The following is an 11708-nucleotide window of genomic DNA, read 5'->3' on the forward strand; positions in this document are numbered from 1 at the left end:
GTCTCTCCATCCATTTTTATTATTATTTTTTTGAATCAACCATCCATCTTTATTATTAAAAGTGTAAAAATCTATTTTTTACCCTTTTTAATTGGATAAACTAAACTTAAATTCTTAAATTTTAGTATAATTAATGAATCGGTCTCTGTATTTTTAAAATCGTATATTTAAATCTTTCTATAATAATTTTATCTTCATCTATCACAATTTAAATATTTTAATCCTTTACTTTTTATTTAAAAGAACACTTAACACCCATTAACTTTTATTTATAATATATTATTTAACTAATTTATAACACTTTTTATTTTTTAATTTTTATTCATTAAAATATTTCAATACTTATAACTTTAAAATTTTCAGAAAATGCTTACAACTTTAGTTATTTTTAAGTAATATCAAGTAATTTTTAAATAGATCGTAAACTTTTATAAATAATATTTTAAAAAAAAATTATATTTTTAAAAGAAGTTTGACAATTCACTAATTTTGAATAAATATCTATAGTGGATAAAAGAACTGTAATTTTATCAAGAAATTTAAGGATTTAATTTTAAAAATATAATAACTGATCTGTTAATAATACTAAAATTTAGGGATCAAAATATAATTTATACAATATAAAATTCTCACCTATATTATAAAAAATTTAAATTTAAATATTTATAAAAATATTTTAAATATTTAAAATATTTATCCTTTTAACTGGTTAACTAATGTAATAATAAATGAAAAACTTTTAATTTGATAAAAATCATTATATAAAAATTTAAACGTTGAATTTGAAAAATATAAGAAATTATCTCTTAATTACGTTAAAATTAAAACACTAAAATATAATTTATCCTATTAATTATTTTTATAAATTATTCTATATTAAACTTAATATATATAATAATTACAAACTTAATTTTCATTCGTTTCATAAATATTTTTTAAAAATAATTTATTTTATATTAATTATAATATTAAAAAATAAAGAGTTTAATAAAATTCATACACAGCGACATTAATAGAATTTTTAAAATTTAAAAAATGATATTTTCTTTTGAAATAAAAAGTCTTTTCAAAATAACTTTATTACTAAAGTATATATTTTTATATATTTTTTAAAAAATATTTTCATTGAAATAAAATGAGCCTGCGATTTAATTCACTGCACCATCAAAATTCCTTGAATAAGATGAAGAATCACGGATATAAAAACTGGCCAGGTTTATCGATTCATGAATTACTAACATACTCATTCACAAACAGTTACAGTTTTTATTAATTCATCTCACTTTTAAAAAATTTAATAACACTATTTATTAATTAATCTCTCTATTTAATAATTTTTTATTTTAAAAAATATAAATATAATAATACTGTTAATTGATTGATTTATTTTAAAAAATATAATAACACGTTTTTAATATTTTAAAAAATTTATTAATTAATATTTTAAAAAATTTATTAATTAATCTCCCTATTAATTTTAATATTTAAATATTATAAATTTTAATATTTAAATGTTATAAAAAATTCTAAAATATCTTTTATACTATATAAAAAATAATTAATAAACTTCTAAAAATAAATCAGAATTTTTCAAAACCATAAACATTAAATAATAAAATATTTAAATGATTAAAATTAATAAAAAAACTATTACTAGACTTTCTAAAATATTTAAGTATTTTTTAAAATAAAAAAACCAATTAATGATCTTGACTAGGTATCCTTGCAAAAAATTAAAATTTGCAAATGAACACCACTACACTAAGTTCTAATTCACAATTGAGCTATCTGATTGGCCAGCCAGAGTTTAGTACAGAAAAACACTCCTCTTTCAAGTAATTATCGTTTCTACTTGGAGCTCTCTTAATAATTCTCGTATATACGACAGCCAATAACTAGTGAATTTGACTTATTCCATGTCCAATTCAAGACTGTAATAATGAATGCAACACACTGGAACCTCAACCGATGAATTTAATTTAGAAAATACAAAAATCTTGCATGTTGAAATTTTTTAATGAATCTAAGTTACTGCCTTGCACCCAAAAGAAAATAATAATACATAGCAAAGCAGCAGCCATTCTTCAAGACCTATCCTAAATAAACTACAATGTAATATATCAGATACTATTTTTAATAATATTGATAATTAGAAAAAAAAAAAAAAAAATCATGTGTGGGGAATCAGCAAGACCACAAGGGAAAGATGCAACTAGGACGAACATATAAAATCTGTATGTTCCGTTTCTATCTTCTTCTCTTACCGCCTTTTCCTAGCTGCCCAGATTTGAATGCATGTTCTTGCTCTTGGAGGAAAGCCCTTGCCCTTCCATACATCTCTGCTCTTTCTTCTTGCATTTGAGCCTTTTGTCCTTCCTTTACTTCAAATAAGAAATAATTGTCCTTTCGCAGTTCGCGAGCCGCCCCTTTAGCTTCTCTTTTTACGAGTTTCCTTAACTTTCTTGCTTCAGCCCGTTCACGATCTGGATCATAATCTCTACCCTTAACAAAGCTGCAGTAGAACAATATCACAATTAAATGTTTTAACTCCATCTCGCTCTACCACGATGCAACACACATCAAGGAATAAGAAGCAAATAAATAAAGAAAAGTTGAGGTAAATGTTTACTTCTCTTCAAATTTCGGATTAAGTTGTACGATAGGCACTGGCTTCTGCTTCCGCATTTGAAGCGGTCGCCTCAGCTCGTATTTTTCATTAGCTTTCCTCTTAATAAGTTCAGCAACATCCTTACATTTATCTTGTAATGCAGCCGGCAAGTGTTCCTGTTTAGCCACTTCCAGTAACAATGTTGATATTGGCAAGAATATTTCTGGGAAAGAATTCAGCCCTTCATAAACTTCAACATATCCTCGTAGAGTTTCTACCACAGTAACTATCATGCTAGCCCTGCACATGGAAGTTCATTTTTGTAATTAGAAAAGCAAACATGCAAAAAATGGCATTGATACGCATACAGTAAGAAAATGAGTCCCAACTACTATTGGATTGCCGAAACATAATATTACATCAATCATTGGAGATGATTCTGACAGGCATCAAGATGAGACCTTTAATCCAAAAATTTCTAGTTCTAGGGATTGCAGAACATTTGGAAACAATCAATTAACTAAAAGGGGGCAAATTTTGGGGGCCATAAAATCATAATACAGGAATGAAATTAGGCAAAATTTTCAATATTTATATGTTCCTCATTGTCACACAAGTCAGCAATATCACAGCAATTTCATGGTTTGATGGAAAGGTTCGTGCCGTTGCTGACACATTTTGAGTCTCATTTTCTGAGATGCTATTTTTTCAAATCAGAAGTTTACATTTAGAGTCTAATTCAGGCTTAGCTTGAGGACAAACAACAGCAGGTTGGGCAAAAAGAGAGGGCCAGATGACCGAAGGATCGGTAACACCCTGGACAGGATGACCAGGCTGAAGGCAGGTGACCGTAAGGGTGGTAGATCACAATCCGGTGGCCTACCTTAATGCGGGAGACTTGGGCAAAAGGAATCCAGTTGGTCAGCTTAAATTCTAGAACAAGTTCTGTCTCTCACCCAAGCATGACAAGCAGAATTAAAGGAAATGCAATCATTTAATTTTGGCCTTCATTGCAGGAACAAGGCAGTAATTTGTTTGTAAGTTTTTGGTTTAAATTTTGAACTATATGAGCAACATATCAATGGTTAAATCAACTGCATTTTTCAAATAAGGATCAATAATTTGCATATTTATATAAGGAATTGAATAAAAATAATGGAGGAAAAAATTTTCAGTGTGTTCTTTCCTTTGAAACAGATTTTGGGTTCAAATATTGAGCTTGTAGGTCACAAGCTCCCTTCTTGTATTGGGTACATCAAAGGTCGAGGAAAGAACAAGGTAAGCCCTCTTTGCTTACAACCATCTGTGACATGATCCATAAACTGGGGACCATATTACCTCACTAGTTGGATTAATAATTATAAAAACATCTATATCACATCCATATATATATATATATATATATATATATATATATATATATATATAACTATGACATTTTTTTATACATTTCTTTCAATAAAAAAACTTTTATTCACAACAAATCCAAGAAACCCATCACCTGAATGAAGAAAAAACCAAATCCATGGAACGGGGATAAATAGATCCACAGTAAGATCCAATTATCTTAGATCGGATTATATTTATTTAATACAGTGTTGGCAATATGAATGTTAATATATTGAAAAAAAAAATACACAATGAAGAAAAAAAAAAGGTATGAATAGAGTATGAATAGAACAAGAGAAGGGGGGATAGTAGAAAAAAGGTTATAGAAAGCTATATATGTATACGAATTACCCACACGCTGCATTTCATTAAGTAAATTGCGTTTGATTAAGGCGAATAATATAGCTTTCAATAATTAATCAATTAGATAACTACTCCAAGATCTCTTGCAGTACTATTTCTTTAGGACTGAGTGATGCAGTTCTAACACTAACTTTGATGCCAACAAGATCTTACATATGATGCTTAAGGATATGATGCTTAAGGAATTTTAGGTGCAATGCTTATAATTTTTGTTTTCTTTTCTGCAAGTAATATCATGAAAATTCAGACTTGATTTTCACTCCTTCAAGCTCTCAGATCTTCCGGTTAAAACCCCAACTGCAAATCACATGACTTAGCATCTGTTCTCAGATATAATCTCGAAAACACCATGCAAGAATATTGTTTATTGTCAAGGGTCAAGACCTGCAACAGTAAAATGGCCCTAGAGCCTTGATCCCTCACCAACTTTGATCTCAAATTATTCTCCTTTGGATATCATATTTTTCTTCATGCACTTAGTATAGGTTTCCAATGAACCAACTCCTACATGACCAGACTGATGCATCAATACAGAAGCAAAATCTCTCACCTGAAATTATCTGAGCTAAAAAACGCAGAGTTCTCTGGCATGTCCATTATCATGAAGAAATTCAGAGGACTAATCTCATTTACACAATGCCGAATAAACAGCAGGGGCCCGAGTGCTTTTAGTTCCACAAGATGATAAAACTGCCAGAACAAGAATAATCAAGAGTCGTTTCTTCAGCCTACTGCAACTAGTTTGGGCTTCAAAAGGTAATGTTAGAAAGCAAGTGCACAACTGAAAATTATAACGATCATATATATTTTTCTTTAGGGTTGATACTTGACAGCCATAACCTTGAACTTTATCCCTCCGTTTGAAATCAAGAATTTTGTAAGAATTCAATTGAATTGAATTCTTTTCTTGCAAGATTTTTATATAGAATAAAAGAATTCAAAATTTTTTAACTTAAAAATTTTTCATGTGTGGAGATGAAATCATGAATGATTTTGCAATAATTCATTTGAATTCTTTTCTTGTGAAATCATTCATGCCAAACGAGGGGTATGAGAATTTAAAGTTTATCTGATTATCAATTTTATCTCATTGTTGATAATTGGTAGCAAATATTTCCATGGGTATAATCATCACAACAGAATATCTATACTAAGCTGGATTCATATGCTAACAAAGCTAGCAGGCAAAGTGTCGTCCAACAATCTAAAATGCTATGTCTTATTAGATGGAGAGGTTCAATTAGGGGAAGTCAAAAGTTGAAATCATATTCAGTTTATGAAAAGGTTAGGTATGCCAATTCAGTGGCTCTGAGAGAACACTGATTTTATGATATGATTTCTGCACAAATTCAGTTGCAACCAATTACAAAGTGTGGTACACAACTGATAAAACTAAAAAAAATGGATAAAACTGAAAATTCTTATATATGAGCCAATCAGCGCTTCTATTTCTATTTTGGATGGGAGAAGGTGCTATTTTGTTGGATGAACCATGAAATAAGGCAGCAAAAACCATGCTACAATGTGAACCACACCACAAAACACAACCGTCATATCTCATATACCTGAGGTTCCTCGTAAGATGTTTGTTTTCTTTCAATTGCTGCCATTAATAATGATTGGAGAAACATTATGGCTTCAGGACAGAATTTCTTAGATTGTTTAATGACCTGCAATAAATGGATCAGATTAATAGCTTACAACTATAAGAATGGGGAAAAGAATGCCATGCAAGTGTTACTAAATATGATTTAACCAAGCCGCTGTTAACATAGATAAGTAGACATTAATAATGAAAACTAAATTTGCATGACTCAGTATCATGACAGCTGTATGTTTGAAAGTGATAAGTCTAAATTAAATAACAAATAGAAGAGAGAATGCGGGAGCAGGGCATGGCTCAGAAAGTCATAAGTATATGTACATATGGTTAAAATAAATTGCAGCACTTTGCATAAGATTTCTAACAAAAAATGCAGGAGAAATAATGAATTAGTGTACATACAGAGAAAACCATTGAGCATAAGAAAGAACCAACTGCAACATCACGACCAGATGTGATGGGGCAACGCGTCAAATATTCACACATCAATAATATTGCCGGAGTCATCACAACATGACGAAAGTCAGAGCATGGAAAAATCATTGACCACAACTGCAAGAGACATAATGTTTTCACAGAAGGCCAAGCACCATTCTCTGAAAGAAGACAAAATATGTTAGATTATTTTCTTAAAAATCTGCACAAAGCAAAGTAACTCAGAACAAAATTGGTAAAACCAATAACTCCCATTAGAAGCAACCTGAGTTCTTAAGAGATTCACACAATTGTGCTCGAGTATGCAAGATCCGCTGACGAGCACATATTGCAGAAAAGTATGGAATCTCCATGCTCATCTCTATCAGTGGCTTGACCAGCAAATTTAACAACTCAAAGTTCAATGGCTTTCTATTTGCTAAGACAGCAAAATATTGCAATAATACACCATAAAATACCTGCAAAAAGAAAATTATTTTTATTCAATAGAAGCAACAGCCAAGTGGTAATGAATTCTTCAAATGCATAACCATACCATGCATGACAACCACAAGTCAGAAAAATAGTTTAAGAAACTTCCCAAGGTGTTTCTGATAATTCTCTTTGGGATTGCTTAAGTAACCATAAAATATTGTTAATGATCCACATGAGTTGCCAGTTTATTTTTAATAATGAATTATTTGATAAAGTTTATAAAATAAACATGCTGAAAAAGAGTTGAAAAAGAAATCAACAAATAATGATAAAAATCTTATCAATATATTAATCAAAATCACCATTATGTTAACTAGAAAACTCATCCATGGGTTTTTTATTTTTAAAATATACGTCCATAATATTTATGTTGATGACTTTAGGAGCATATAATCAACATAACAAAATAAAATAACTCCATGGCATTTCCAGAATATAACTATTCTTCTAGAGCACTCAAAGCTTGGTCATGACCCATCTACACCAATAAAAATAAATAAATGAATAATAACTACACATGCTCACAGACAAGGCAAATAAAGATGTAAGAAAATTTTCCATACTTGCATTTTCTTCCGATTTTCTGCAGCAAGTTTTATAGCATTGCTTGCCCGAATTCGATTGACTACAACAATAACATTGGCATTAGAACAATTATCCAATAATGCACATAGTTCTTCAAAGCTCTTTGGGGCTTCAATTAAAAAGGGAATGTCTGGTTCAGTTGAAAGCTGATTTACGTGCTTCGCAACCAAAGATTCTCCATCTCCTTCCCTAGAATTGATATTATCATTTTTCTTTGGCTTCTTGCAGCCTCTTCGCTCCATTTCTTCATTTTCATCATCAAGCTTGTCATTGTGCTCTTCTTCATTATCTTCCAAATCTGTGCCAAGATTATCATCATCACTCTGTTCCCAGTCCTTCAGAGACAAAGTTTTATCACTTACATCCTTATGTTCATCACTTTCACTTTCATCAGATCCTTCACTATCACCATCATCTTCAGCATTTTCTGAATCTTCAGAAGAATTATCATCTTCATTCTCAGAGTCATCCACATCCCTTCTTTCAAGAATCTCATCAACCCAGCCCTTTCCAGGCTTAGGCTCGTCATGGAGAGAAAAGGAATCACCCAGATCATCCCCAGAAATTGACCTTGGCCTCTGGGTCAATGGCTTCTCATTATCATCATTCTCTTCATCACTAGAGTCATTAATTGCAAGCATCCGTTTCTTTCGCTCTTCCTGAAAAGTGGAGTGCCGCACAAGTTAGTAACAGAAGTTCAAATAAGCAGGCAACCGTTATATCATAATTCATAAGATAGATTCACAGTTAAGATCAACATATAAGGAAAACAAAATGCAGTTTATGTTTAAATCAGTAACACTGCACTAAAAGTCCAGAACACTCTTAGCTTCAACATAGCAGAAACATACCTCTAATCGCTCTAGTCGTTCTCTCTCCTCCTGGGCAATCTCTTCTGGTGTCTTTGTCCTGTCTGATGGATAAGCACGAATATCCAACGACATTGCTTTGACAAGTTTATCATAAGCATCAGGCTTTTCCTGCTGAAAACAGCAAACAGCCTAAATTTCCCATGCTAAGAATTAGGTAAGCTAAGGAATTGTTATTGTTATCCGCTAAGTTTAGAGCTTTAGATAATTTATAAGATGAACAAAGGAAGCAGCTATAAGGGTGAAAAATTATAGAAACCATCCCTTCTAAAATGGGGAATAGGGACCTTAACATGATGACACAACCAATTAGGCCAGACTTGAGGTCTATAATAATAAAAAAACAATTTAATCCAGGAACATTTAGAAAATAAAAATAGGAAAAGAAAAAGCAGCAAACTCAGAAACCACTAAACATATTTTCTATAACAGTTGACAGATCCCAGAACATCAAACAATACCTGCCTAAGAACTTCTGGTTTTTGACTCACTAAATCATCCTTCTTTACATGCTCATTAGGAAGGCTGGAATTCACAAGCGCCTTCAAGGCATTCATCTTGCTCGGTTCAGTCAAAGATAATAAGGCCTGAGATTGCACTAAAGATGTGAAGCTTTTATCTAATTCTTCCATCAACTTTTCATTTTCCTCCTTATCTTTTGCTTTTTGAGCCTGGTACACAATATCCAAAACAATTATGTAACAAGATCAGACCAAAGACAGTCTCATTTTGTAAACAATTTCAGTGAGACAAAGGATTCTGCACCTTGAAGAACTTGCTCTTCAAAATAACCTCCTCCATAACTTCCTTCTTGGTTTTGTGCTTCTGCAATCAGAGTGTCATACTTTAAATCAAGGAGAAGGCATCATTTGGCACTCACACCAAAATTTTAATTAATAAGACAGCTAAATAAAATTATATTCAATGGATTGCAGCACTTATTCAATTCTAAGTTCAAAATTTTAGTAAAGGAATAATATATAATTTTTCATATTTGAACATGATGATTGGAGACCATAATGGAAGTAACAGGGTAAGTCTCACATTTTCCTCCCCTTCCATGCCCTGCTCCACTTGCTGGGGTGTATCATTATCATTAATTTGCTTCAATTTGGCCAACTTCCCTGCAAAAAAAGAGAAATATGAGATTGAAGTCGTGAATGAACTTAAATATAGGATAATGAAATAAAAAGACGTTTAAATAAGACCATAACAATGAGCAATAGCACTTCGGTTGGAGAATTAAACCTAAACCACATGACACAAGACTACTAGACTGATAAGCATCAAAGCCATCAAATAAACAAATTTCAGCAAACTGTATCATGGCCATTTAAAAGAGAGAGAGAGAGAGAGAGAGAGAGAGAGATTAAAAAAGAAGAAGAAAGAAAGGAATCAAATGTCAAGCAAACAAAAATACACATGCAGTGCAAGAGAATTATGGTTTAGCAAACAAAAAGAGGAAAACAAATACAAAACACTTTAAGATATGTAAACAGAATTAGAATGCATCAGAAACAATATGGAGATGGCATTTATAGAGAGAAAAATGGAGAGTATGAGGGAATATATTTTCCCCATAATTAGAACAGTTAACACATTCTGCTGTGAGGTCTTTAGATGTAACTAGGAGTATAAACAAATCGAGCAAAGCTGAATGAGTTTTAGTTTTAAAATAATATGTTTAAAACTAATAATTTTAACCAAACAAGCATATTTACAAGCCAACTCGCAAACCTGGAAAACAAGCCAACTCTCAAGCTCAACAAGCTAACTATTTGTAAGGCCAAATTTGGCTCGTTCATCAAATAAGCATAAAATTTAGGCCCAAGTTTGGCTTGTCTAGAAACAAATCAAGTAATGCCAAAATTTTATCAAGTCCAGCCTCGAATAGCTCACAAGCAACTTGGTACACAACATGGCACAGAAAACAAGAATTTCAGTATACAGCCTCACACAAGGAGCTGAAGTAGCTAATTAAATTAGATAATGCTACAAGGACATGTCAACAGAAAAATGATCTATCAAGCAAAATTAACACTTGTGAAGCTCAGCCATCTGGCTCACAATGTGTACCCCCCCCCCCATTTGAATCAGAATCCACTCCAAGAAGGGCACTTTAAAAAAATGAAATGTCTTGAGTTTTAGACTTTTACCTCACATGATCAATAGTAAGAACCAAAATTTAAACCAAAGTCAGCATGCAACAAAGCCAAATTTGTTTAAAAGGAAAAAAAGAGTTGTTCATACGCACTCCTTGTTTCATCTGCTTCTGCATCAACTTTATCATCATCAGACAGCATTCCATCCTCAAAATCATCCTGATCTGAAAAGGGACCAAAGCCCTGAATTTCGAAATCTTCTTCTTCTCCATCTGATAAGTTATACTTGCTCTTCTTGCTTAATTTCAACTATGAAAAATGAAACAAAAGATAAATGAAATCAACAAGAGAGAGATAGAGAGAGAATAAGCACTCCACTTTTTTCATTCATATATACGAACTTTATACATCAGCAACTAAAACGTTTCCAAAATTAGCATTGCAATGTTCTAGAGCCCATGGAAGAAGAACATGTACCAGAAAAGGAAGATTTATAAAAATCACTTGTAGTTCCAAAACCATAAAAATGCAAGTTTTGGAATCTCCTACATAAATTCCTACAAAAGAACATGTATTTCCTAAAGAATTTCCGCAATCATATGGGCTTGCTATCTCTATTGAGGTCGATTATTTTAGCGATATGCCAACAAGAAGACTCTCATTAATCAAACATTTATCCACCATTTTTCCTTGACTCATTCCAATGAGCAAACAGGGAAAAACAAAGGCCAACCTGACGCTCGCGCTGGGACCGCATAATTGCCTTATCAAACTCTCCGAGGTCATCATTCTTCTCCCCGATTCGTTTGTCTACGAACACCGACGACTTCCCGCTTTGCTCATACTCCTTCAGAAGTGTTTTCTTCCTCTGCCACCACGAAACATGAAATTATGCTTACTTATACATGTAAAATACTCAATTTCTGGAATTTGATAGAGTGAGTAGAGATGCCTTCTCGATGGCAAGGGATCGTGCAAGGCCGATTCGGCGTTCTTCGCCCTTGCCCTTCTTCTTGCCGAGGATGTCGAATTTGCGGCGGGACCAAATGGTCTCGAAAGGGTTGTCTTTTGGATTCTTGAGCTTCATTGCCACAACATTTGGACCTGACTTGTTGTTCTTCTTGTTCTTTTTCTTAGCATTGTTGTCGCCGCCGGCTCCTTTGGCTGTCTTCGCCATTGAAACTGTGCCGGACAGAGATGGAGCTTTGGGCGAGGGTTTAGGGTTTAGACGGGGGCAAAACTGAAAACAACAAAATAATGGAAAGGCCAACCGGCATCAC

At 32.4% G+C, this 11708-nt stretch overlaps 1 protein-coding gene across 2 annotated transcripts; it reads right to left on the reverse strand.

The window, feature by feature from the left end:
• Positions 1-1947: 1947 nt before the first annotated feature.
• LOC110607769 (nucleolar protein 14) lies at positions 1948-11708 on the reverse strand. 2 transcript variants are annotated; one of them, XM_021746935.2, is made up of 14 exons: positions 11381-11708; positions 11162-11296; positions 10581-10737; positions 9371-9450; positions 9092-9151; positions 8788-8997; positions 8309-8437; positions 7436-8116; positions 6664-6856; positions 6366-6559; positions 5926-6030; positions 4911-5050; positions 2630-2908; positions 1948-2512 (listed from the first exon to the last, which is right to left on the reverse strand). In XM_021746935.2, the coding sequence occupies exons 1-14, from the start codon at positions 11603-11605 to the stop codon at positions 2248-2250; spliced, it is 2853 nt and encodes a 950-aa protein (XP_021602627.1). In that variant the 5' UTR covers positions 11606-11708; the 3' UTR covers positions 1948-2247. The 2 variants fall into 2 exon arrangements, with proteins under 2 accessions (XP_021602627.1, XP_021602626.1); XM_021746934.2 differs by having other exon boundaries at positions 8309-8440.

The sequence above is a fragment of the Manihot esculenta genome, chromosome 17 (assembly GCF_001659605.2).
Source record: "Manihot esculenta cultivar AM560-2 chromosome 17, M.esculenta_v8, whole genome shotgun sequence".
In the NCBI taxonomy this organism is placed as follows: Eukaryota; Viridiplantae; Streptophyta; class Magnoliopsida; order Malpighiales; family Euphorbiaceae; genus Manihot; species Manihot esculenta.

Bases quoted from the DNA above. Each gene is read 5' to 3' on its own strand.
- LOC110607769 (XM_021746934.2), bottom strand. From the start codon at position 11,605: ATGGCGAAGACAGCCAAAGGAGCCGGCGGCGACAACAATGCTAAGAAA. The intron at 11,297-11,380 runs GCATCTCTACTC...TCGTGGTGGCAG, and splicing joins GATCCCTTGCCATCGAGAAG to AGGAAGAAAACACTTCTGAA. The intron at 10,738-11,161 runs GTTGGCCTTTGT...CATTTTTCATAG, and splicing joins GGTCCCAGCGCGAGCGTCAG to TTGAAATTAAGCAAGAAGAG.